Raw genomic sequence first — 25,359 nt, 5'->3', positions numbered from 1 at the left:
CCCGCTTTTTTGTTTATTTCCATGGAAACTAGGTGAACCTTGTTTGAATTTGAAATCCATTTTCTTTTTTCTGTCTTTATTGAATTTTATTGAACTCCTCTCAACAGTATATTATTTTCTTTTAAAAATGTCGGACGTTGTATATCCCGAAGAATTGGTTTATTTCATAGAAAATATCCGTCCATATCAATTGCACGAAGTTGGAAATGACAAATGGCTTGAAAGTCATGAAATGATTATAAAACTAAGCCAACAGGCGATTCTCGAAGCTGCAACTCATCGAGAAGAATCTGTTAAGGAACACTTGATTCTCCGTGAAAAGTTGAAAATATTGATTCATGAAGCTTATTGCATTCTCTTGTGGAAGACAAAAATTCTTCCTCAAATTTTGGAGATAGATCCAAATCCAGAGGCAACATTTTTGATCTATACAGTTTTCTTTCATGAAGGTTCAGTGATTTCTCTTTTGGAGACGGCACTTTTTCATCAAAATGGATGTGCATCTTTGAAGGAATCATCTGTGGATTTGGTAGATTACTGCGCACAAGCTATTGCTCAGCTTATTGGTTTAGTTAGGTATTTTTTTATTTTCCTAATGTATTTCCTAAGCAGTTTTACAAAATAATTTGCTTTTTTTTTTAAATAGTATGGGTTATCATGAGAATGAAACCAACATCGATGTAGATGAATCAATACTCACCGAAATGGATCGTCAGAAGAGAGATATGTTATACAAAATCGGGATGAGATGCATTTCGATTTTGAATTATCTAGCCGATAATATGGATGCGTTACCGTGTAGTGCTACAAGACGCATGGTAACAACACACGACATTCCATGGTTACTGGCTGATTTACTTAGTTTTTGTCCATGGTATCGAAAGACTTCAAAGGGTATACAAAAATTCATTGGTAAGTTAAAACAGAAACTAAATAAAAAATAATTCAATAATTTAACTTTCCAAGAGGACAAATGGACAACGGTAACTGGGGAAGACGTGACAAAAGTTGTTAAACACGAAGCTCAGACTTGGTTTTGCTTGAGACAAATTTTATGCAATCCTAGTCTTATGGAAACATATGAAATGAATGACTCAAGGCAAAAAAGATTGGGACAGGTAGGTGTTTAAATTTTTTTTTCAGTTTTGACTCGTAAGCACTCGATATCAATACAAAAAATTCAAAATAAATATATTGAACACTTCAGTAACATTAGCGGTAATTCGGTGAGATTACGAAGTCCATGCGCCGTTTCACCGCCGCGGTGTATTTAACAAAAACTCATAACCCCCTCCTGTTATATGGAGCGCGTTACCAATGCGTAAATGAAAACGCAACGTTCTGATAAGTTCTTTTTGGGAAAACGTTAGAAATAATTTTGTCTCAAAATTTTCATATACTAAAGACTTAAAGACGTTTTAATACGGCGTTTCGAGATTACATAAAAAGTTTTGCAAAAAAAATAACTTAACGGTGATGTAATTTGACGTCAAATGTACCCAAAAAACCAGTGCCAGTGAAAAAAATTTCACTGGCAATATTTCCCTTCTGCCTAAGATGGAAACGCAAATGGTGATTCTCTACGTAGCTTCGCTATTTATGATAGTCTTCAGAAATTTAAATTCTTCACACTTGAGCAGTACTACTTTATTAAAAAAAAATATCAGGAATGTGCCTATGTTAATCAGAGAATCGGCATTATAAATTTTCGGTCTTTTTGGCGCTTATGCGGAGCCCACTTCCTTCCAGAAAATCCAACCATACGTCAAACGTTTGTTAAATGTATGTCGGATCTTCACTTACGATGACTCCATCGTCTGGGAAAAATAACTGATGTACTTTTGGGTCCATCAATTTGCCTTCAAGTACTGTAATAAAGACCAGAGGACTCAAGACGTTTCCCTATTGTACACCTATCAAGACTTTGTTGACTCCACCGCATCAAAAATTTAGTTACCGCTCCATCATACATGTCCACAATTATCCGCATATAGGTTTCTGGAACTTCTCGCTATCTTAAGGCCAGCAAAATCAGATCGAAGCTATTCCAAATTCATAAAATTTGTCTAGTCTACTCTTGTGAATTGACTAAAAAATCTTTCATCAAAATAACACGCGCTGCATGAATTAGTCGGTAAACATCGTCCAACATTTATAATCACCCGAACTTTTAAAAAATTAATGTTTGAAAATATCATATCCCTTAATCCTCAATAATTTTGATTGTTTGAATTTCATTCAATATAACGAGCGTTCCCAGTTTTAAAAATTCTAGCTGCAAAACTGCCACTAGACTTAAAAATGCATTGAGACCTTTCCTATCAAATTAAGAAAATTACAACTTCTTTGTAAATTACAGTGTCAAGGACTTTTGCATGATACCCTCTTGGATCAACTACCACCACTAATTGAACTAAAACATTTTCTATGTACACTTTCTATGGGAGGTGGCAATAACCACCAATCATCAAAGAAAAAATCAAATCTAATATTAGAAGAATTACCCGAAATAAAAGAAAATCTTATAAAAGAAGCTAAACAAAATGGTGGTTACCATGTTATTGCCCAAAACCAATCCGATACTTTTCTAACTACTTCCAAAGAAAAGATTTATTCGTTAGCTCAAAGATTAAATTCCGCTTACAATACTGACCTATTAGCTGAGATGGAAGCCAATGAAGAAAGTTTATCGTCTGTTGGAAAAATAAACGATGAAAAGAAATGCCGCATCTGTAAAAAACAAGCCGAGAAGAAATGTTCCAAATGTAAAACCATATTTTACTGCTCTAGGTAAGATTGTTGATGTTCTTTTTCCACTCATTTTAAACTTAACAATTCTTAGACAATGCCAATTGGATGACTGGCCATCCCACAAGAAGAAATGCATCACTTTAGAAACAACAACAAAAACTACAGAAACAGCTGATTGAGGATATGTTAAAGAAATAACCGGCACTACAAAAACACTATCAATTTCACATCTTCACATAAGTTTTGTTTTCTTAGTTCTTTTTATTAAAAAAAAATGCTCTTAACCTCAGTAGAATGTAGTTTAACTGTTTTGTCTGAGGTGCTCCTTGACAACATCAAGAGCAGGGGTTTCCTCACCGAAGTCCTTGATGACAACGACAGAGCAACCGCAAACCTTACGTGGTTTGCCTTCTTTGTCGATCTTGCACAGACCAGACCATTCGCCGAGTTTCTTGTGTGAATCGACGCGGATCAATGGAATTTGATGTTCATGACACAAGGCTGTGATCAATTTCTTGTACAAGGGTTCTTCGAATGATTCGGCCAAGATAGCAAGAACAGCTTGACGTCTGTAATAAGACAAGAGTTTGTTTAACACAACTTCTCTATAGTTTACATTTTTTGATAAAACTTACTTGTCAAGAGATTTGCAGGCTTGGTGAATTCCATGAACCAATCCATCGGCAATCAAGGATTTCTTCAAAACCTCTTGCAAGGCTGTGTTGATATCCATGGCACCTCCAATAACTGGGGCAGCTGAGGGAACATCTCTGTAATTAATTAGAAATATGCACAAATATTAATTACAATCGTAAGTATTTATTCCACTATACTACTAAAATGGGTTATGTTTACTTTCACAAAATATATACACTTTATTATTAAACTTACACATCAACGTCGGCCATTTTTAGCTATTTATGTCGTCTTATAACTGAAATAGAAATGTTTTTCAATATTTAAATTAAGGATGCATTAGAAAAATTCGAATTATTTTTTTAAGGTTTTAGAAAATTCATTCTATTCGTACCTTTTTGACAACCGGAAAGAAAGAGAAGAGGCGGTGCTGCCAATCTACCAAGAGCCACACGAAAACAAAAAAAAACTTTCGTTAAATTTGAGTGCGTTCGGTTTAGGATTTGTGGATTATATCGAATTGGATGCATTCAGTGCTTGCAATTTTTTTAAGGCCCCAAGCACATTTTTTTTTGTGTTAAAATTTTAATGGAAAGAAACAAGCATCCATTTTTTCAGAAATTTCAACACAAAAGAGAGTCAACTTGATCGATCATATAGTAAACTTGGTGGTTATTCAAAACCTTAGTACGCAAATCACGCTTAGGTAATTTAATCTGATATTTTTGAGGTTATGCTTCTTTGGCGATGTATGAAAATTAATTTTTTGACAGAACACAAATTTCAAAGGGATTGAGTAGTATAACACAGTACATATAATAAGGGAATATCTTCCGAACGTTGTCAAAATAAGAGCGAAAAAATTGAAAAGGTCTCAAATTTTGACAAATTTCACGATCAAATTTTGACAACGTTCGTAAAATATTACCTTATTATGTGTACTGTGAGTTGCAACATCTAGTGCTAATAATTCTAAAACATGTTTTTTATTTTATAGTGTCAACCTACTGAGTCAATTTCTTTAAATGAGAAATATAACTTTAATCGCATATACACGAGTACATATACACTCTTTTTGAAGCTTAACCTGAACCATGTTTCTACAACTGACCTTTACGGCCATATTATTCACTCTGGATTTAGTTTGGAGTTAAGTTAATTTTGAATCCAACCCCTAAATTTGAATTTCATAAATCCAAGGATTTAATTTTTTGTTCATATTATTCACTCAAAAAAAATTATGTGATTATTCAATAAACTTTGTATAATTTGCAGTTAACTTTATTTTTCCTTTACAAAATACTTGACAAAACAACTGAACACCGTGAAAATTAATTTTACATCTGGATTTACAAAGTTAAACAGACCTTCAGAGAGCAGTTTAATGTCGTTTTCGATTGGTTTCACTCAAGAATTGACTCATTCTGAAATCGAATGGAACAGGTCAAATCGGTTCCACTCAATTCTATTTTTTTTTATTTGTCTGAAATTTCAATTGTCAAATATGGTGTTAATTGGAAAATTATGAATTATTATTCGAAGAAAATGGTAATTTATCCATTAGTGTATCCATTTTTGATTTGTAATTAATTTAAATTTCAGAAAACAATAGGGGTATTCACGATCCGATGCAACTGGTCTTGTATCATTGCAAAAGTGCAAAAGTGTAAAATCTTGCAACACTACAACAACAAAATATATGGATTGAAATTTTACAATGGTCTTGCACTTTTGCTATACCCTAACCCTATTGCAAAATAAAAATACAATGGTGTAAATTTTTTTTGACAGATGGCAGCTCACCGTCGTGTGTCACCCATGATGAACAGTTCTTTTTTATTCTTATTCTTTTTTATTTTGTTTCTTTTGATGTAATTTGTGAAAACAAATTAACCCGAACACAACAAAGAATGAAATTATAAAAAAATTGAAAAAAAAAAGAAGAAGCATCGGTGGAAAGACAACTCCGTAAAAAAAAAGGGTGAAGCTGATATAATTCATATCATGGATTCCATTCAATATTTACTATAGATAAGAAGAGGTGCGTTCACGATCTATTGTAAAAAAATAAAATTTTACACTTTTACTAGACCTGTTGCACCAGATCGTGAATACCCCTAATTAATTGTTGAATGAAAAACAAAAAAATACTGATTGAGTGTTTTTATTTTGACATTTGAGTGAATTCTGATTTGAATTCTGTTTTGAAATCAAGAAGAGAATTTTTATTCTGAGAAGCGTTCTGCCTGTCAAACTCGGGGAATAAAACACTTTCAGAAGGCTTCTGAATGATTCCGGACGCTTCCGGAGAGCCAATCGAAAACGCCATAAATTTGTTTGGATTTAGTGAGATTGGATTTAAAAAATTGGATTTAAGATTGGATTTAAGCAGTGAATATTATGGAATTGGATTTATTTTTGACATTGTTTACATCCAGATGTATTTTTTAAACTGGTGAATAATATGGCCGTTAGGCTGGGGCTCCATGAATTTAATTTGACGATTTTGGTGGATTAACTGCAGTTCTACTTTGGTTCAAGCATGGATTTTGCTGTTTTAACATTACACGAAACTTGAACCAGTGCTAAACCTCAGGTTTACCATTGTTTTCAAAAGATGAAAATATGTACAACTGGCCCTGAGAATAATTGGTATTTTTTCCACACAAAAAACTTTTTTTGTTTGAAACAGAGTTTAACCATGGATCAAGGATTTGAAAATAAGCTTAGCCAAGGATCAGTGCTGACCTAATAGTTGTTGATCCACGTTTTAACACGTTTACAACGCAATTATCCCTCACAGTCACAACTTGCGGCAGTCACAAAAATTCTCAAAGTTGTGATCTCACAACTCACAACAACTTATGCTGGATTTACATACGTCTGCATGCAGAAAAGTAAAGTGAAGATCTCTGCATTTTTATCTACTCTCTTTATCCAACATGTGTGATGGTTCTTAAATACTGGTGTCCCCTTTCAATGCAGTTCTGGAAATGCAGACGTAATGTAAATCCAGCATTAACGAAGAATAAATTCATTTTGTGACTCTCACAAGTTGTAACTGAGGGCAAGAATCGGGGGGTTAAGTTTTCCAATAATTTATTAGATTGAAATTTGTAACAACTTTTGCATAAAATGAATTGAAAATGAAAAAACCTTAATGAAATTAATTTGACTCAATCTAAACATGGTCTAAGATGTTTTTAGAAATAAACAGTTTCTACCTTTTACCTACCACTCACCCTTATATTTCCGTCAAAAATCCATTTCCGGTTTCGTTTTCTTCTTTCAAACTCAACGAACGTTAAATATTTTTCATCGAACTGATCGAACTGTCATGTGTCATTTTTCTGTCTTTTTTTTTTGTACAGCTGTCAACCCGCCTCTAGCAGCGACAGCACAGCATGCTCGGTCGACTACGAGAAGAGATGTGTTAAAAATTTGTTTTTGCTAACAAAATTATAATTTTCCACTCCGAAAACAATCTTTCTCTTAGCTTAAAAATAGAATATAACTTTAAATTCTAAATTTCCGGCCCCCTACAAATAAAATATCGTGTTTTTTTGTGTACACATTTGTGGTTTCTAAAGAATTTACATAATGGAAGATTTAAGGTAACACAAAAGAAAGAAAAAAAAACATTTTCTAAAATATTCGATACTTATTCAATACAAACCTAAAGTCAATGAGATAACAGATAGTTCATATTTTATGAGATAACATCATCAAGTTGTTTGTTGTTTCAAATTCTTTAGAATTATTGCGGTAGTGTTGTTTTTTTTTTTCTAGTTTTAACTTGTGTCTTTTGCTCTCTGATCTCTTGACGTCTATAGTTTAGACTATCATCATGCCATTCATACCTAAACTATTCTATTAAAACGTGTATTCAAGATTTAACAATCATAAATAATTGTCTTATTTAAATTTTTCGGAAGGTACCCATCTCTAATTGATAACAGACTTTCTCTCTAATTTCTTAGTCCAAGGCATTGCTTGATTACCTCGTTTACTTTTATGAGTTTTTCTCCTTTTGGTTTGCTTTATTGTGTTTTTCTGTGTACCGCCAAAGCGTGGGCATTCATTTAGCATTCGTTTGCATGCTAAATTTACTTACGTATGAACTCCGTTTACCAGCAGAGTGTTGTTTATATGAATGCAATTTGCGGGTTCAATTTATCTTTTTGTTTGCTTCTATTTAAACTTGAAATTCTTGGTTTATTTTGGTTCTTTATAGTTTTTTTGTTCGTATATTTTTATGCTCGTGTCTTATTGAAGGCCTTTCAAGGAAGTGGGAAGCATTTGCTGTTACCTTTAAGTTATTAACGTTTGAGGACGTGTGAAATTAACTGTCTTTTCTTGTTAACTATGGGAACGAGGGATTAAATTTAAGAAAAGTTTGTTAAACTTTTTGAAGGGAAGCTACGGAAGTAAGCTATATACGCGCAATGACGCCGGTTGTTCTAATCCTTCTCTAGTCCACTTAAAGAGTTCTTCTTCTTCCTTTTTTCTCGGCGCTGTTATGATCTCGATGTCGAGGGGATCATAACCTTCCCACGTTACTGCTTCACACTAGTGATCCGCCTGTGGGGTTCGCCGGGTTGACCTCAGAAATCGGCGGCAAGCCTCCCGGTTTTGTATTGTTCCGTTTCTGAGGCCAACTGAATGCTGGTGTTTTTGCATTTGCTTGTACCAGGAGTTTTTAGGCCTACCTTTCTTTTTATTTCGTGTTGGAACGTTATATGATATTGCTTTTTTGACGGGGTTCTCAGGATCTCTCCTTTGAACATGGCAATACCAACTGAGTCGGTCGTGTTCAATTTTTTGGGAGATGGTATTTTTAACATGAAGGCTTCCTCGGATCTTCGTACTTCTAATTCTATCAAGCTTTGTTACTCCTGCTGTCATGCGAAGCATCTTCATCTCAGCTGCCGTTAACTTACTCTCATACTTTTTGTACATTGTCCAACATTGTGAACCGTATGTGAGTGCTGGACGCACAACTGCGGTGTAGAGCCTTCCTTTCAGCTTAGGGGGCATTTTTCGATCACAGAAGATAGCAGAATTTTCCCGCCACTTCATCCACCCTACGCTTACGCGATGATTGATATCGTCATCACAAGTACCTTCGTTATTTATCATAGACCCCAGATATTTAAACTTTTCACACTTGGGAAGCACTACACCATTCAAATAAATGTCAGGAATAGGCCTGTGTGGATCAGAAAATGGGCAGCATAGGTATTCTGTCTTTTTCGCGCTTATGCGGTACCCACTACCTTCTAGAACATCCACCCATACATCAAGTGCTCGTTGCAGGGATATCGGGTCTTCACTTATGATGGCTCCATCGTCAGCAAAGAATAACTGATGCACTTTTGGGTCCGTCACTTTGCCTTGGAGCAGGTAATCAAGAACGGTAATAAAGAGCAGAGGACTCAAGACGCTTCCCTGGTGTACACCTACTGTGATTTCGAATTCTTCGGTGACTCCAGCTGCACATCTTACTTTAGTAACTGCTCCATCATACATGTCCATAATTATCCGCACATAGGTTTCCGGAACTCCTCGTTGTCTGAGGGCCACCCATATCAGATCTCGTGGTTGTCGATCGAATGCTTTTTCAAAATCAACCAATACCACATGCAAATCCTCCAAGGAATCTCGATGTTTTTCCATAATGATTCTGATACTCTGGATTGCATCTGTGGTTGATTTACCCGCAACAAACCCGCACTGGTCATCAGATAGCCTTATTATTTTTCGCAGTCGGCTACCCAAGACTCGCTCAACGATCTTCATGGTGTGTGACATCAGCTTAATCGAACGGTAATTATCACAGCTTCGAGTATCACCCTTCCCTTTGTATATTGGAAGAAGATAACTTTCCCTCCATTGATTAGGCATTCGATCACCTCGTATAAGCTTGGAAACAAGAACCATGAGCCATCTAGACCCGATTTCTCCCATCTTTTTCCAAAACTCTGAGGGTATTTCGTCTGGCCCAACAGCTTTTCCCTTTTTGGAGTATTTTACAGCCTCACTAACTTCTTCGACTGTGACATCGGATACTTCGCTTAAGTTAGGTGAAGCTATTGGAAAGTGTAGCCTTGGAAATTGTTCATTTAGAAGTTCGTCACAATACTGTCGCCACCTGTGGAGGATTTCTTCGTTTTCCACAAGTAGTTGGCCTTGAGCATTGTTAATAAACTTTGCCGAACAGATCTCCTGAGCATTTCTTCTTCTTTGAGCGGCTATTTTGAAGATGGTTGCGCCCTTATTCACGTTTTGTCGTAGCTCTTGAATAGCACCAGCAGTCGGGGAAGAAATTTCATCTAGCTCCCGATACAGGTCTTCCGTATTCTTGGCTTGAATTTGGGCACATATCTTCTTCGCTTCTTTCTTGCAGTTTCTGTATTCCACTTCGAGGCGTGACTTTTGCTCTGTATTATTAGAGGGGCACTTCGACCAAGCTTTGAAAGCCATTTTCTTTTTACTTACAACTGCTTTAGCTTCATCATTCCACCACCATGTTTCTTTGCCTTGTTGGTTGTGTCCTTTTGAAACCCCTAACAGTGTTTTGGCTTTTTCTATGCAAGTTCGCTGTAGGAGGTCCCACATACTTTGTGCTGTACTCTCTTCATTTCGAAATATATTGGTGTTGTTATACAGATAGTTTTGCATATTCGAAATAAAAGCTTCGCCTTTTTCCTTATCCAGATTATACCATTTGATCTTCCCAAAAGTCTTTGTCTTTTTGTTGTCGATCACTGTCTCCATAAAAAATTCTGTCAGTAGGAGACGGTGTTGGTGGGCGATCGCTTCTCCCAGTATCACTTTACAATCCTTGACCCGAGGTTTCATGAAACTAGATACCAAATGGTAATCAATCTGAGTCTCATTTCCACCACTGCTGTAAGTGACCAGGTGTCGGCTTTGTTTGATGAACATGGTATTAAGTACGATAAGACCATATGATTTGCACGAGCTCAGGATGTCTTCACCAGGAGAGTTCCTGATGCCGTATCCGAGGCCTCCATGGCAATCTTCATAGTCTTCGTTTGTTTTCCCGACATGTCCATTTAAATCTCCGCCCACGAACAAAAACTCTTCCTTTGGGATGTCCTTAAGTAGGTTGTGAAAATCTAGCCAAAATGCATCTTTTTCCACCTGCTCACATCCAATTTGGGGAGCATATGCAGTGACAATATTCCACAACTTTCCTTTAATCACCAATTTAAGGTACATCAAACGGTCACTGAATTTCGAAATGGACAATATGCTGCCTAAGAGGTCTTTTGCAAGGATGATTCCGATTCCGTTCTTACCCTTTTCCGTTCCATAGTAGAACATCTTGTAATTTGTTGTCCTTGTATCCAAGAAACGGGCCCTATTTCCCGTGTTACGCCATTTCGTTTCTTGGACACACAAGATGTCTACTCGCCTTCTTATCATCATCACTTCCAGCTCGAAGCTTCGACCTGTCATACTCCCAACGTTCCAACTCGCAACTCTCAGATTTTGTATAATCTGTGGCATTACTTTGCTAGCCCCCGGAATCCGTCTAGCTCTGACCCGAGCATTGCTACTCGGTCCAGGATCAGTACCATTAGTAATGGTAGTGCCTGGCGGGGTAGTGTCATTTCTTTGGACGAGTACTTCCATAATGCTTCAGTTCACAAAATCTTGCGAAACGTTGTTGTTGTTGTTGTTTTTTCGACGCGTGCATACTCCAGTTTTGTATTTGATCTCTCTTTAACAGCACCGGTGATCTCCAGTCGTGCCAACCCAGGGACTGGCATGCACACTTTTGGGAAAGTTTACAGGTGTTAAGTGTCGCTAGGTTCACCTTGGTGTTTGTGACCTAGATAAATTTGCTCCTTTAGTCGCCTTTTACGACAAGCGGGGAGGCGCTGCAGGAATATTCTAACCCGTCCCTGCACAGGGAATTTAGTCCACTTAAAGAGTTATCAGTGAAAAAAATTGGAGAATGTCCAAAACCAAAGAGTCGGCCGTCTTATCAGTTATCCAATTACATGCTTCCAGTTACTTATTAATTTCGATAAGATTGAAAATTATAAACTCATTGAACTTCAGATAATCTAATCCAAAGTTTGATTTGAGAGCAGTCATCATTTTTCGACCTTTGTCGTCACGACACAATTATTTATGATAAGACTGATAACATAGCTTTTCCACTCATTCAATCACTGATTTTGATAACTTATCATTTCTTACTTATGTCAACAAGTCTCGTCAAACTAACAAATCTTATTAATAAACAGATGTATTCTATGCTGATTTAGTTAAGGCTCACTTTTTACTTTTACAGAGATCAAATAAATATGATTTTTCAGAATGAGTACTTATTAAAATTACAAACATTAGATTATCATTGACATAATAAGTGATTTGAAATTATTTCTGCTTTGATTAAAATCGAATACATTTGCATATTGATTGAATTTAACGCAAGCATTTGTTATCGGCTCATTTTGGCCATAATTTGTTGCATGTCGTGAAATATATAAAAAAGCGTTGCTTCTAGGTCTTAGACTCTAGAAGGTGCATTTATACCGAACAAGGCTAAAAAAGGCGGACATTCAATATGGTTCGTTATTACATCTCTCGCGAATATTACATTAAAGTATGTATGTATGTAATTCTAAATGATATAGAGATCCCGAAATTCATGAGAGTTTCTAAACAAAAATCCGGACATAGCATTAGCCCTTGATAGAATGTAATCAATATATACACCAAAAGAGAGATGTTCGTAGATAAAAAATGACCCCCAAGTCTGTTAAACCCTATGAAGTGTTATGATTAAATAAATAATTTTTATTATACCTTAAATTTTTTTTTTAATTTTATCCTAGGACAACCAAAAAGTACGTTGTTATCAGAAGGCTAGGATTAGTTATGAGATTTTCTAAGAAATTTAACGATCCTCATATTACAAAAACCTTATAATAATTGTGAAATCATTGTAAACACATTTTTAATTTAAAGTCTGCAGTCGAAAAATAAATAAAAACACCTACTCTTCCTCTTTACAATTTCAGAGAAGGTCTACTTTTGGGTTGCGGTAATCCTCTACTTGATATATCAGCAGTAGCTGATGAAAAATTCTTACAAAAATACGATCTCAAGCCGGACAATGCAATTTTGGCCGAAGACAAACACATGCCCTTATACGAAGAGCTAGTCGAGCGTTACAATGCCGAATACATTGCCGGCGGTTCTGTTCAAAATTCTCTACGAGTAGCCCAATGGATACTCGAGAAGCCCAATGTTGCTGTTTTCTTTGGCTGTGTGGGTGATGATAAATTTTCTAAAATTCTAGAAACCAAAGCCCGTTCGGATGGCGTCAATGTGCAATATCAATATACCCAAGAGGCTCCAACTGGTACGTGTGCTGTACTTATAACCGGCACACATCGTTCGTTGTGTGCAAATCTAGCAGCGGCCAATCTATTTACAAAAGATCATTTGGCTACACCGGATAATAAGAAATTACTCGAGAATGCCGAGTATTATTATATATCTGGATTCTTTTTGACTGTTAGCCCACCGAGTATTATGGAAGTGGCACATCATGCCAATAAGCACAATCGAATGTTTATGATGAACTTGAGTGCTCCATTTCTGTCGGAGTTCTACAAGGAGCCAATGATGGCTGCTCTTCCATTTGTTGATATTCTTTTTGGAAATGAAGCGGTAAATATGAAATTTGTTGATTCCAAATAAATTTATAAACGTATTCGAATTTTATAGGAAGCAGAATGTTTTGCTCAACAACAAAGCTGGGATGAAAAAGATATGAAAGACATTGGCAAGAAAATGGTCAATCTTCCTAAAGAAAATCCTAACCGCCCACGTATAGTTATAATTACCCAAGGACAAAATCCTGTGCTTCTCATCCAAGAAGATAGTATCGAAGAATTTCCTGTGGAAAAGTTAAAACGTGAAGAAGTTGTAGATACTAATGGCGCTGGTGATGCTTTTGTTGGTGGATTCCTGTCGCAATACGTACAAAAGAAACCCTTAGGCGTGTGTATTCGCTGTGGTAATTGGGCTGCAAGACAAATTATACAACGTAGTGGATGCACGTTTGAGGGAAAACCTACTTTTGAGGAATAAAACAAAAACAAAAAAAAGAATAATAAGTAAATAAGAATTTATATCAATTAATTGTTGTTAAGTTTTGTAGACACTCAGATAAATCCAAATCACTAAAATCTCTTTCTAAAGCACCTGAATGTAACTTCTTTTGTTTCATTCAAAATAAAAATTGTATCAAATTTTAAATATTGAATGACTTACGCATATATTATAATTTTTTTTAAATGGTAAAGGAGAAAACCTGTTAAATTGTATATAACATTTAAGCTTGTATTGGTATTTCTTGGAATTATTTTCGATTTTCAAAAATTATTTTTGTTAACTAACCATAGGACCTCGAATCCGATTAAAATCGTTTTGAAATTAATAGAAGTATTTGAATTTTTTTTTAAGTGCTGAAACACTATATTTTAGATGAGAAAGTTGTGGATTGGTAAGAACTGATAAGAATGTAAGTCGCTAAAGTCATTTATTTTGGTTAAGAGACATACAATCTGCTGCTCAAGGTTGAGTAGTAAATCTTGTAAAAGGTTATACACACTTGTAGATTAAAATTAGGTTATAAACTAGTAAAGCTTAGTATGAATTACAATTCTAAAACTGCTTTACTTTTAAGGTTTTTTTTTCCCTAAAATCAGTAGGGACTCATTTTTTTTTATTTTTTTCGCAAAGCAAAACAAATACTAGTATAGCTATATGAAAAAAGTAACTTCTGAACTGTAGAAAAAAAACTTGGCTTATACGGTTATAGCGATCAGGAAAAAAATTCTGGGGTCGAATTACGGCATACGATTTTGATCATACGTTAACGTATATACGCTATTAGTCTCTATCTTTTTCTACTGATTAAATAGAGACAGCAATAGTCAAAACGTTAACGTATGATCGCAATCGTATGTGTAATTCGACCCCTGAATTTAAAAAGAAATTTTACCTTATCTATTTATGGAAGAAAATGGATTTTATAGACGTTCAAAAATGTTTATCGGAAATAAAGTTACAGGACAGGGGCATAGTTTAGCAAAAAAAAAAATTCGGATGAAACCCTCAATTTGTGTTTTAAATCGAGTAAAAACATAAATTTGAATTTTGTTCCTGATCATTATAACCTCCCATTACCTAAGCTAAGCTAAATTAAGATTAGGAAAATTTAAACTCATTTCCCTCGCAGACCTATTCTGAAATAAAGCTGCAGGGAAAATGTTTTTTCACCATCCTCCCAAATTATGTCGAAAGACATATTATTAATGTAAAGTAAAAATTTTTCACAAAAACCTACCAATCACACAGGTTTCAGAGGACTTTTGTAAGCATGATCAGTTGTTTCAAACCTTTGGAAAACATTTATCTCAAACAATTTTTACTGGGAGAAAAAAGATTAAGTAATTCCCAGTACGTTTTTTGCCCTATTCTGATATTCGATTCAAGTGAATCGAACGATTTCTTTCCTTTATTACTTTGAACTGGCTTTGAAACCCCTCTAACTTTCAAATCGTTGTTTTCGTTTGTTAAGAAATTCTTATCTTAAGTTTCATTTTAACCCCTTCTTATTTTAGACATTCACGTGAATCGAATAGAAATAGTAAAATAGGGCCGTTTGTGTGTTCGTGAGTGAATGCGGTGATTGTTATAGTCGAGTACGCAGATCGAACTAAATTTTAGCTTCCATACAGTTTATCGAAACAAAATTAGCCGATTTTTTGATAATTTGTATGGGAGCTAAAATTCGGTTAAGTTTTGGAAAATGTAGGGGTTCTTATCTGTCCTTAAAAAAAAAATAACTTTCACCTATCTTGTTTTAACAATCACCGATTAAAATAATTAAGTGCACTCCAATTGGGTCACCCTATATAAATACCTTTAAAAAAAAGTAAAGTGGCATCATTGTTTTAATTACAATCCACATTATGTGGAATCTCTTATCAGTAAACTTCAAACGTCAAAGCAAAATAATGTTTTTAATTTGCTAATTTTCGTTTTTAATTGATTTTCGCTTAAAAAAATTACATAAAATAATCGCATTTAACTTACATTCAAACAAAATAAAACCATCAAAGAATGATTGAGTTTTTCGCAGGATTATCTAATGTTTACATTCTCAGTACGGCAACAGTATTTTTGGCTGTGATAATTGCATTGTATTGCGCAAATTTAACAAACTATGGGGTCTGTTTTTTTGTTTTGTTTTTATTTATGTTAATTGAACACTCGTCTAAAATCAAGGTTAATTTTAGGATGAAAAATTATTAAATGCAACAGATAAAGATTCAAAACAAACTGAGGCAATGAATGAAAGCAAGGATGTAGCAGAATCTGATTCAGATATTGAACTTTCGGAGGGGCTAGTTAGTAAACTAAAGTCGGCTCGTTTAAAGGAGCTTGAGAGCTCTCTTACCGATGATCAACGAGAAGAAGAAAGGAGGTATGTTTTTAAACTAATTGTTTTCTATAAAAATTAAATGTTTCTTCAATTGTTAAGGGTTGAACGTGAACAACTTTCTGCAATATTTGAGCTTCTCAAACGACAAGAAGCTGAACTCAATATGAAAGAAATTGACGAATCTGAATTATCAGCCCAAATGGGATTATATCGCTGATTCATATCAAAATCAAGGACAATAAAATACAAAAATTATTTACTTTAGATTTATAATTAGAAGCAGAATTGAAATATTGATGGTTTCATATGAGTATTACTTATTTATAGTATACTGCTAAAATTCTCTTAAAAAAAAAAAAACTTAGCTAGTCTGTGGTGTGTTATTATATTATATAGATATATTTATTCTTCCATTTAAAAAAAAAGTAGATACTTTAAGCAAACGAATGTAATTGAAAAAAAAAATGATTTTATGCATTTATGTATTTATAAATAACACCCAACAATGCAAAGATGGAATGAATTTAGAAAATTGTATAATCTAGTCAAATTATTATTAGAAAAAATTTTTGTGTTTCTGAAAGGTTATAAAGGTTTTATGATATTTTCCATAGAAAAAAAACAAACAAAAAAAAAAGGATCTTTGGGTATTTTTATGAATTGAAGAATGTTAAAAGATTTATACGATTCAGCGAAAGAAAATCATTAATTCCACTTGCCAATGGTCATAAGGGATAAAGTCTTAAATATATAAATGATAAAGAAGTGTAATTTCAAAAAATTACAACAAAAATATTTACGTTAAGTTGTACATGTAACCTTTTTTGTGAAACTAACATCCACTGAGCAAAACCAAAAAAAAAAAATCAAAAAAGCTAGAAAGACCAGCAACACCATATTCGACAAACTAGTTTTTTGTAGAAAAAAAACTAAGCCAAAGACTACTAAAATTTCTCAAATGAAGTAAAATAGTTCAATTTTAAAAAAGAAAATAGAAGTAACATTTCGCCTTTGGTTGCAACTGTCTTCAATGATATTTCCAGACTCATCTCCCAATTACTCGGATGTGGGACTAGAGCGACAACCTATGAATTGAATTAAATTCAAATCTTGACAGGATTGTTCAGTAAGATGTTATTAAGCACGTGGAATTTAATACATACTTTTAAAACTCAATGCTACCTCGTGTTACTTAAACGCAACACACCTGCTTATTCCATTTTAACGAGTGGGATTTGAATAGAGGGAACTGAATTATCATGATATTCGATACATACCTTCACGCAACCAAATTTCCATTTGAGATCAGATAAAATCGGAGGACTATATTCTTTGAATGGAGCGAAGAACCAATCCGTTGCAGGAAACCTCTAACACCTCTAACAAACTTACTTGTCGCGAAATAGTTTTCTTAAAATATGATGAACAGCTTTAACTCTATCGACAGAATTATCGAATGGAGAGTCCAAAAAAATTAATGCTTCAAAATCTTTATCCTTTCTGTCTATAAGTGGCTATTGCCGTAATGATACCAAGAAATTTTGTATCCTTGATATAGTACATAATTTATTACAAATAGCCTCCTGTTTAATGTTTGAAGTTTTCGCCTCGAATCAAGGTGGTTGGAAATTCTGTAAATTAAAGTCCTTCCTTGAGCATTTAAAACTTAATTATGTTTTTCAAACGTATTACTCAGCTTTGACCTACTGACTTGCATTCTGAAAATTGGATTGACCCACCATTGTTCCACATTAAGTGTAACGCCAAACTGCTATTTTGCACAATTGGTATGCAGCACATAAAAATAACAACTTCAAAACATCAAAATATCTTGTTGTGATATAAAATCTTTATATTTTACAAAAAGACAAAAAAAGAAAACTTTTTTTTACTTTTTGGGTCTGCCTGCACTTTTTTTTCCACCAGCCGATTGTTTATCTTTGTTGGTTTTACTCGCAATTAAAGGATGAGTTTCTAAAATACAAATAAAACATACAATTTATTCTTCAATTCAATTTGATAATTAAAAAACAAAATTTACCATCAACTGGAGCATCTGGTAAACTTATATCATAGGTACTCATTTTGCGTCTCTTTGTCGGCACATCATCATCAACATCCATCGGTTCACTTTCTCTCGAAATATTTGGATCACAACTTTCTTGTGCTGCCCAACCATCTTCGGGATCTTCAACTTCCGGAGCCATTGGTAGAAATTGCAAAACATTCTCATCATCGAACTCTTCATCAGAACTACAAAATGCAGCAACTGGCTCCACCCTACAAACATCAACTTCGGTTTCTTCATCCTGTTTTGCTTCTGCACTCAGATCAACTGATTTATCTTCGTCGGTGATGTCGAATTCGGATTCTCTTTCTTCGTATTCAACATTTTCATCGAGTTCTTTAAAATCTGGTGCAAAGGCTGACCAATTTTCAACTTGATTTTGTGCCCATATCGATACTAAACCCGAACTGATACTTGCGATTATTGGTCGCACTGGATGCCAAACAACATCTAGCAGGAGTTCACCTTTGGTGCCGTGAAGAATTTTCACCAAATTACCAATTGATTTCTCCCAAATGTACAAAGCATGCTGACGTGCACTGCCGGCGCAGATATATTCTCCATCGCCAGAGAAACAGCATTTTTTCCAGGTGGTTCTGTTTTAAAATATTCAAAATTAGGATATATTACTTCGTATACTGTAATTGGAACTTACTTGTTGACTAAATCTTGAAGTTTTTGAATTGGTTCGGGTTCTCCATCCCTTCCTTGATTGATTATCTCCCGAGAGTCGTAAACTCTTATAACACGATCGGATGTGTTGATAAGAAAAGCACTAAAATGATTTGCAAGACATTTTATATTTTTTATAAGGAAACTTTATTAATGTTTCAACTTCACACGTATCTTTCAAGCTGAGGTAAATGCTATTGCAAAATATGCACATATAAACCTCGAATTAAAAAACTGAAGCAAAAACATTGTCATTATGTCTATATATCAAGCTACCCTAAAAGCATTTTAATCCTTCGAAATAAACTCCAACCTAGTATTGGAGTATATAGGAAAACTTAACGAAATTGCCAAAAAAAAAAACAAAGTCACTCTCCAGTCTCCACTGGGTACCTACCTGGACACTTTGGTGTCCAGGGGAACAAGGAGGCGGGCTCTTTAGCAAAAACGGGAGCAAGTTCTCGTTTAATGGGACGAGAGGACAAGGACCCTATTTCATAAAACTACAAGTCTAATATTTATTTGTGAATTTACTTGTAGCTTGTAAATTATCATTCATTAAGAATTTGAATAGACAATAACTACAAGTATCGTAGACTTGTAGCTACAAGTAAAATTTACGAGTGCGGCGAATATTTCTGTTTCATAAAAGTATTTGCAAATTTTGTATTTGTGATAGTCTTGTAACTACAAGCGATTTTTTAAAAGAGTAGAAAGACTAAAAAAAAGGATGGTGATTAATGTTGCGTCTTTTGGGCTTTAAATGCATTTCATGGATAACGTTATATCACTAAAGGCTAATTTTTCAATTGTCAGATAAGCCTCAGTTAGAGCTTATTCCTAGGAATAAAAGTTTTTTTTATATTGACATTTATTCTTCTGATAGTCTAACTGACGATTGAAAAATCAGGGTTAAATGAAACTAAAATTATCAAGCATTAGCTGCGTTCTTTTATGAACTTTTTTCTACTGCTTAGTACTTAAAACTACTTTGAACTACTTTTGCTGTATTGAAAAAGTAGTTCAAAGCTGCATTTAGTACTAAGCAGTAGATAAATATTTCCAAAGGAACGCAAGAGTTCACAGCAAATTTTGGGTGTCATTGATAGATAGAAATGTAGGAGGAGTGCGGGAGACTGAGCCACTTTTTGTTGAACTGTTCATTAAAATTTCCCCATTCATCTCAGCCAAATGTTAGATACATCTTCGTAAAGATACATTTATCTGCTTTATGATAAGCCTCATAAACCCTATGCACACACTAACCCTAAAGAATTTTTGCCAAACACCAAATGAGTGCGAACAGATTTTTGGCTCAAGTATCCTGCTTAGCCGGGAAAGGTGAAAGGTGTTTTTTTTTCTAAGAGACAGTAAAATATGCAATTGGTCCCAAAAACCCACTGATTTATTTTATTTTTGGTTTAGATGACAAATTAACGTTTTAAACCTAGGACGCACCTGAAGTGAAACGAAAAATTTTGAAGTCTCCAAAGTCAACAGCTAACATTAACAAAAAAAATACCATCGGGTAATATAGCAAAGTAAAAATAATAAAAGTAAAAAACAAAAATTTCAAGAAAAAGTATCAGAAAATAAGTTTTAAAGCAAAAACAAAACAAATTAAATTTCGTTCAAGATTTTTCGTTAACGAACATTTCGTTTCGCTTCAGCTGCGTACTAGGCTTTACACGAAAAAAACTGGTCTCTTCACGGGCCACTGAAAGTTAAGAAGGTACCTTAACATTTTGGGCCTAGTAAAAGAAGAAACACCAGATCACATTCTGGGTAGATGCAATGCACTAATACTAATTCAAAATCCTGGGTTACTACTAGGTCGAAGAGGAAAAATGACACTCTAATACCCCAAATATCAATCAATCAATCAATGTTTCAACTTACTCTCCCCGCCTGGCAAACTCAATACTTTTCACAGCTGTTGCACTTGAAGTTCCTACAATGATCCGGAAACTAGCCACAATATCCAGTGTGTCAACATCTAAGACAATGATCTTGCCCTTGGCATTGCCAGTGTAAATGTATTTTCCTCTTCGATCAAACGAAGCTACAATATTTAAATCTCCCTGGAAATCATGAAACCAATTACACTGTGATTGTTAGATAAAATATACTTGACTCACATCTTGATCAACTGGCAGGCACATATGCGTATCATTGATTTTAACCAAAACAGCAGCATATCTCATCGGACAGACTAGAAATCGATTATCATTTCTGGGATCGAATTGAACTTTGAGAATTGGCGAAGGAAATCGATATTTTTGTTCACATTCTCCAGTTAAGACATCCCAAATGCATACGTTGTTGTCGGTAGAGGCCGATAAAAGCTTTAATTTGAATATAACATATAATCACTCTTTAGAGAAGGATCTATAATCTTACCTTTTGTCCACTTCTTGTCCAACTTAAACTACAAACAGGATGAACATGAGCCGAGATAATTTTTGCTATACCTCGGGTAAGAAAATCCCATACAACAATACGACCATCATTACAACCGACAGCTAATAGAGTTCCGTATTTATTGAAACAACAAGTTACAGCCAAGGATATACAATCCAGCGAACCATCAAATTCTTCGGGATAATTTTGTCCAAACGATTCTGGAGAAATGGTTATGTTTGTTTATAATTATGATGGAGGGATTTTTTTGAAATGAAATATTTACCAAGTAGTTCAAGATTCATGCTTGCATAATTATTTGTACTTGTATTTTAATGAATAAACTATATTTTGTTTATAATAAATAAATAAAAAAATAATATTATTGTGACCGGAAAACAAAATTCACCAAAAATGCTGAGGAAGAAATGTCAAAAAATATAAACAAATTTTTTTTTCTTGATTTATAAAGGTGAAGTTGGGTTTGGTTGAAGAGTGTTATGTTATCGATAACAATGTAAATAGGTTCCACAGCATACTAAGTGTTGCTACTTGAGTTTTTTTTTTAGAACAACTCAATAAATTAATAGCCCTCCCTACCCTACAAACAACCATAATTGGAGGATGGAGTCGGAAGCTACTGTCAATTGTTGTTGTTTTCTTTGTATTTTCGACAAGTTTTCATCCGTCGAGTGCGGTTGCGAGCGCTGTTCCCCTCCGTTTTCATCCGACGATCCGACAATTATAGTTCTGGCTTAAAGCTTTTCAGAAGCAACTATAGCATCTCTAAAGCTTTATAGAAGCAAAATTGTTAGTCGGGCTGTTCCTTTGGGAGGTGGCACAGTACTACTAGAAGTTCCAGTTCTTAAAGTCTGGTACGCTGCTCGCGCTAAATTTAAGCCAAGATAAAATTCCCATAAGCCTGCCCAACTAACATTTTTGCTTACGGGTTTCAAGTCTAAAGGGCTATTCGCACCTATAAGGCTGGTATACTACCCACGGTAAAAAAATTATCAGTAAACGCTGATATTTATACTTCTAAAAAACTTTTTAGGAGTATCTTATAGTGGGATTATAGGTGTGATGAGAAAATTATCTATAAGCACACTATAACGATGTCGAGAAGCATTTAATCCTATAGGAATCCACGACAGAGGTCATATAAAGGTTCTTATCATGATAACAATTTTATTCTTATAAAGCTTTACAGGTGTACAAAATATAGCATCTGGACAGGTTTATAGAAGGCATGATACTCAGCTTCTCGATTGTTCTTTTAAGGACGTCAAGGGACGCCACGTGGTTATAACTTTACCTTTTCAAGTACAATATTGAAATAGCTACATTTTGGTTCATTAAAACAAATTAAAAAAATAATTGCTTTCATAAAAATATACACGTACAAGGCTAGGTACGCGTTTTTCATAATCGCTACGTATTTTTTAATTACTGCACATGTATCAAGCATTTTTAGTGGTTTGTTCTTTTCCATGACAATCTCTAGATTCTTCTGTCTCCTGATTGTATTACTATGTTTGTCAGTTACTTAAAAATGTTGTTTGTACTTGAGGAAATCTCGAACTGTTTTGGAAGAGCGACCAGTTGCATTGGCTTTTCAGATGTGGGGTTCCGTCGAAGTCAAAACCTATGATCTGGCAGGTAATGCGAAAGGGACTGCGTCCTTTGCTGTGTGTTTATTTATGTTTCAATTATTTATGTGAGTTATACATCTCTTGTGCTATTTATCTATGGATCAGTTCATCTGTCAAACATTTGTTAGCTATATTTTATTTTCTTCATTTCATTTCATTATAAAATCAACATCAAACAAATCAAACATAATTTCACTTTTTATTCTGAATTTTCTTGGTAATATTGTATTTTTTTTTTTCTTCAGCTACAACAACTGTTGGCACAATACGGAGTCATAGTCCCAGGAAGATGAAAACCCAAATATCAAGACAAGTTTACAATCCATCAACAACAACAGCAGCAGCGTCGTCCACAACAAATTCAATCAATCGAGATGATGTGAATGAAAACGAAACGACTGTCATCGTCACAGCTGACGACCGTTATAGAGAAGTCAAAGAAATCCAAGAAATGCTCAATGAAATTACAAAAACTTCAACAAAGCAAAAAAAGGAAACTGCGGCTACGGTAGATGACCCACCCAAAGTTGTAGTCGCAAAACATTAACCACCAAAACAACAGCCGACAACTTCCATTCAGAGAAGTAAGACTGATACAAACCTACGGCGTCCTACCGCACGAAAGATTCAACCAAGTAAAGAAGCACAAACAACACGTTGCAAATCAGCAAATGTAGATGATAAAAACTGATGAAAAGCTTAGAGAAAATCTTTCGAAAGGAAAATACTTATTTAAAAGGAAACACGTGTACTTCGATATATTCGAACAGAAAGTGATAGAAAAATCTATACGTTTTAATTTCAATAAAATTCAAATTTACAATGAAGATGTGATTTACAAAAGCAGAGTGTTTTTGAACAAAGTGAATTATTAGAGTTTATTTACAATTCATTCTATAAAATTAACACTTTCCCTGAATGAATAATTAACATGATATTAAAATTTATTTAGATAAACCCAAGCGCTTGACATCTGCTGTATGTTTTGTTGATGGCAAAGCTTTAGTAAAAATGTCGGCTAACATTTCTGCAGTTGAAATATAAGTTAAGTTGATATTTCCATCTTGAATTTTCTCACGAACGAATTTGGTTTTTGTTTCAACATGTTTGGTTCTAGCTGAATATTGGTTGTTCTTAGCAAGTTGAATTGCGCTTTTGTTGTCACAAAAAAGATTCATTTCTTTAGAGCAATTTGGAAACAATTCGGATTCTAAACGTTTGAGCCATACTGACTCTTGTATAGCTGCAACCATAGCCATAAATTCCGACTCAGTTGTTGAAAGTGCAACTGTCGGTTGTCGCTTTGAAGACCAGGAAATTGCTGCTCCTTGCATCATAAAAACGTAGCCTGTTGTTGACTTACGCTGGTCGACGTCACTTGCCCAGTCGGCATCGCAAAATCCTTGAACCTCTGTAGCTGTTTTATGGTAGGTAAGGTTTTTGTTGATTGTGCCTTTCAAGTACCGAAAGACTCGCTTTATGGCTGTCCAATGTGCTTTCCCTGGGTTGGTGCTGTACCTGCTCAACAAATTAACAGCATAGCTTATATCTGGGCGTGTTGTTTGAGCGGCGAAAAGCAAGGACCCAACAGCTTCCATGTAAGGTACTTTAGACATCTTTAGCTTTTCTTCTTCTGTAGTTGGAGACATTTTCAGGGATATCTTTTGATTCAAATCCAAAGGTGTTGATACTGGGTTGCAATCAAACATTCTAAATCGTTTTAATATTTCGCATATATATTGGGACTGATCAATTGAAATAGTTCCAGCTTGCCTATTTCGAACTATGCGAATTCCCAACACTGATGAAGCTTCGCCCAAGTCCTTCATTTTGAAATTCTTCATTAAACTTTCCCTTAAAAGTTGTTCTTGAATTTTATCGTTAGAAAATATTAAAACGTCATCTACATAGACTGCAACAAAAGTCATATTATTGTTAAAAACGGAATAATAAATACATTGATCAGCCTCGGAACGCTTAAGACCAGCCTTCAGTAAAACATCGTTCAACTTCTCGTTCCAGACGCGGCTCGATTGCTTTAAGCCATATAAAGATTTATTCAGTTTACATACCTTTTTTGACCCGTCACTGAAATTTGTCGGCTGCTCCATGAAAATATCTTCTTTTAGGTCCCCATTCAAAAATGCCGTTACAGCATCCATCTGACGAATGTCGAGATCGAACTTCGATGCGAGAGCAATTAAAAAACGAATCGATGAATATCTAGCTACAGGCGAAAAAGTTTCTTGATAGTCAATGCCTTGTTTTTGAGAACAGCCTTTTACTACCAAACGGGCCTTGTAGCTTAAAATTTCACCATCCACTCCTCGTTTCGTTTTGAATATCCACTTGCATTTAATGGGGTGCTTCGTTTTCGGCTGATCCATCAAATCCCATGTTTTATTAGACTGAAGAGCTTCAAATTCAACATTCATTGCTTCTTGCCACATAGCTCTGTCAGGACGTGCCAAAGCATCTTCCACAGTCTCTGGATCAGTATTTTCAAATATAGCACTTAAACCTGTTTCATATCTTGGATTCGGCTTCCGCACACGATTGGATCTTCGCAAAACAACCTCATCTTTTTCGGCCGGATTCAATTCAGCTTGTATTTCATCTTCAATGCTAGTTGACTCTGGGCTTATGGAATTGGCGTCGCCTTCGTCTGTTTCGTAAGA

General features: G+C 34.8%; 6 protein-coding genes across 7 annotated transcripts; 4 read left to right on the top strand and 2 right to left on the bottom strand.

The window, feature by feature from the left end:
• The first annotated feature begins 32 nt into the window (after positions 1 to 32).
• On the top strand, positions 33 to 3,040 carry LOC129918888 (zinc finger MYND domain-containing protein 10 homolog). Its single transcript, XM_055999637.1, has 5 exons — positions 33 to 576; positions 647 to 912; positions 967 to 1,118; positions 2,360 to 2,790; positions 2,843 to 3,040. Exons 1-5 carry the CDS (start codon positions 128 to 130, stop codon positions 2,928 to 2,930), a joined length of 1,386 nt encoding a protein of 461 aa, XP_055855612.1. The 5' UTR covers positions 33 to 127; the 3' UTR covers positions 2,931 to 3,040.
• Positions 2,970 to 3,830, bottom strand: LOC129918889 (40S ribosomal protein S12). The gene is made up of 4 exons (XM_055999638.1): positions 3,782 to 3,830; positions 3,643 to 3,685; positions 3,387 to 3,521; positions 2,970 to 3,320 (listed from the first exon to the last, which is right to left on the bottom strand). Exons 2-4 carry the CDS (start codon positions 3,657 to 3,659, stop codon positions 3,053 to 3,055), a joined length of 420 nt encoding a protein of 139 aa, XP_055855613.1. The 5' UTR covers positions 3,660 to 3,685; positions 3,782 to 3,830; the 3' UTR covers positions 2,970 to 3,052.
• A 2,919-nt stretch (positions 3,831 to 6,749) lies between these two features.
• Positions 6,750 to 13,558, top strand: LOC129918623 (adenosine kinase). The gene is made up of 3 exons (XM_055999247.1): positions 6,750 to 7,001; positions 12,450 to 13,104; positions 13,162 to 13,558. Exons 1-3 carry the CDS (start codon positions 6,988 to 6,990, stop codon positions 13,525 to 13,527), a joined length of 1,035 nt encoding a protein of 344 aa, XP_055855222.1. The 5' UTR covers positions 6,750 to 6,987; the 3' UTR covers positions 13,528 to 13,558.
• A 1,874-nt stretch (positions 13,559 to 15,432) lies between these two features.
• Positions 15,433 to 16,184, top strand: LOC129918613 (matrix-remodeling-associated protein 7). Its single transcript, XM_055999236.1, has 3 exons — positions 15,433 to 15,675; positions 15,744 to 15,931; positions 15,989 to 16,184. Exons 1-3 carry the CDS (start codon positions 15,568 to 15,570, stop codon positions 16,104 to 16,106), a joined length of 414 nt encoding a protein of 137 aa, XP_055855211.1. The 5' UTR covers positions 15,433 to 15,567; the 3' UTR covers positions 16,107 to 16,184.
• Positions 16,185 to 17,720: 1,536 nt separating this feature from the next.
• Positions 17,721 to 21,443, bottom strand: LOC129919620 (retinoblastoma-binding protein 5 homolog). The gene is made up of 7 exons (XM_056000563.1): positions 21,316 to 21,443; positions 21,030 to 21,250; positions 20,768 to 20,974; positions 20,529 to 20,710; positions 18,613 to 18,732; positions 17,931 to 18,553; positions 17,721 to 17,863 (listed from the first exon to the last, which is right to left on the bottom strand). Exons 1-7 carry the CDS (start codon positions 21,332 to 21,334, stop codon positions 17,778 to 17,780), a joined length of 1,458 nt encoding a protein of 485 aa, XP_055856538.1. The 5' UTR covers positions 21,335 to 21,443; the 3' UTR covers positions 17,721 to 17,777.
• Positions 21,444 to 22,487: 1,044 nt separating this feature from the next.
• On the top strand, positions 22,488 to 23,363 carry LOC129918098 (uncharacterized). Of its 2 annotated transcripts, none has more exons than XM_055998448.1 (2): positions 22,488 to 22,688; positions 22,927 to 23,363. In XM_055998448.1, exons 1-2 carry the CDS (start codon positions 22,649 to 22,651, stop codon positions 23,226 to 23,228), a joined length of 342 nt encoding a protein of 113 aa, XP_055854423.1. In that variant the 5' UTR covers positions 22,488 to 22,648; the 3' UTR covers positions 23,229 to 23,363. The 2 variants fall into 2 exon arrangements, 1 of the variants encoding a protein (XP_055854423.1); XR_008772925.1 differs by lacking the exon at positions 22,488 to 22,688 and adding an exon at positions 22,753 to 22,804.
• The last annotated feature ends 1,996 nt before the right edge of the window (positions 23,364 to 25,359 follow it).

The sequence above is a fragment of the Episyrphus balteatus genome, chromosome 4 (assembly GCF_945859705.1).
Source record: "Episyrphus balteatus chromosome 4, idEpiBalt1.1, whole genome shotgun sequence".
In the NCBI taxonomy this organism is placed as follows: Eukaryota; Metazoa; Arthropoda; class Insecta; order Diptera; family Syrphidae; genus Episyrphus; species Episyrphus balteatus.
Note: the sequence above shows the minus strand (reverse complement) of the source record. Positions and strands in the feature narration are given on the sequence as shown.

Bases quoted from the DNA above. Each gene is read 5' to 3' on its own strand.
- LOC129918888 (XM_055999637.1), top strand. From the start codon at position 128: ATGTCGGACGTTGTATATCCCGAAGAATTGGTTTATTTCATAGAAAAT. The intron at 1,119-2,359 runs GTAGGTGTTTAA...TGTAAATTACAG, and splicing joins GGCAAAAAAGATTGGGACAG to TGTCAAGGACTTTTGCATGA. The intron at 2,791-2,842 runs GTAAGATTGTTG...AACAATTCTTAG, and splicing joins ACCATATTTTACTGCTCTAG to ACAATGCCAATTGGATGACT.
- LOC129918889 (XM_055999638.1), bottom strand. The intron at 3,321-3,386 runs GTAAGTTTTATC...GTCTTATTACAG, and splicing joins GCCTGCAAATCTCTTGACAA to ACGTCAAGCTGTTCTTGCTA.
- LOC129918623 (XM_055999247.1), top strand. The intron at 13,105-13,161 runs GTAAATATGAAA...CGAATTTTATAG, and splicing joins TTCTTTTTGGAAATGAAGCG to GAAGCAGAATGTTTTGCTCA.
- LOC129918613 (XM_055999236.1), top strand. From the start codon at position 15,568: ATGATTGAGTTTTTCGCAGGATTATCTAATGTTTACATTCTCAGTACG. The intron at 15,676-15,743 runs GTCTGTTTTTTT...GGTTAATTTTAG, and splicing joins CAAATTTAACAAACTATGGG to GATGAAAAATTATTAAATGC. The intron at 15,932-15,988 runs GTATGTTTTTAA...TCAATTGTTAAG, and splicing joins CAACGAGAAGAAGAAAGGAG to GGTTGAACGTGAACAACTTT.
- LOC129919620 (XM_056000563.1), bottom strand. The intron at 20,975-21,029 runs GTAAGATTATAG...TTCAAATTAAAG, and splicing joins GGACAAGAAGTGGACAAAAG to CTTTTATCGGCCTCTACCGA. The intron at 18,554-18,612 runs GTAAGTTCCAAT...ATTTTAAAACAG, and splicing joins CTTCAAGATTTAGTCAACAA to AACCACCTGGAAAAAATGCT.
- LOC129918098 (XM_055998448.1), top strand. From the start codon at position 22,649: ATGTGGGGTTCCGTCGAAGTCAAAACCTATGATCTGGCAG. The intron at 22,689-22,926 runs GTAATGCGAAAG...TTTTTTCTTCAG, and splicing joins CAAAACCTATGATCTGGCAG to CTACAACAACTGTTGGCACA.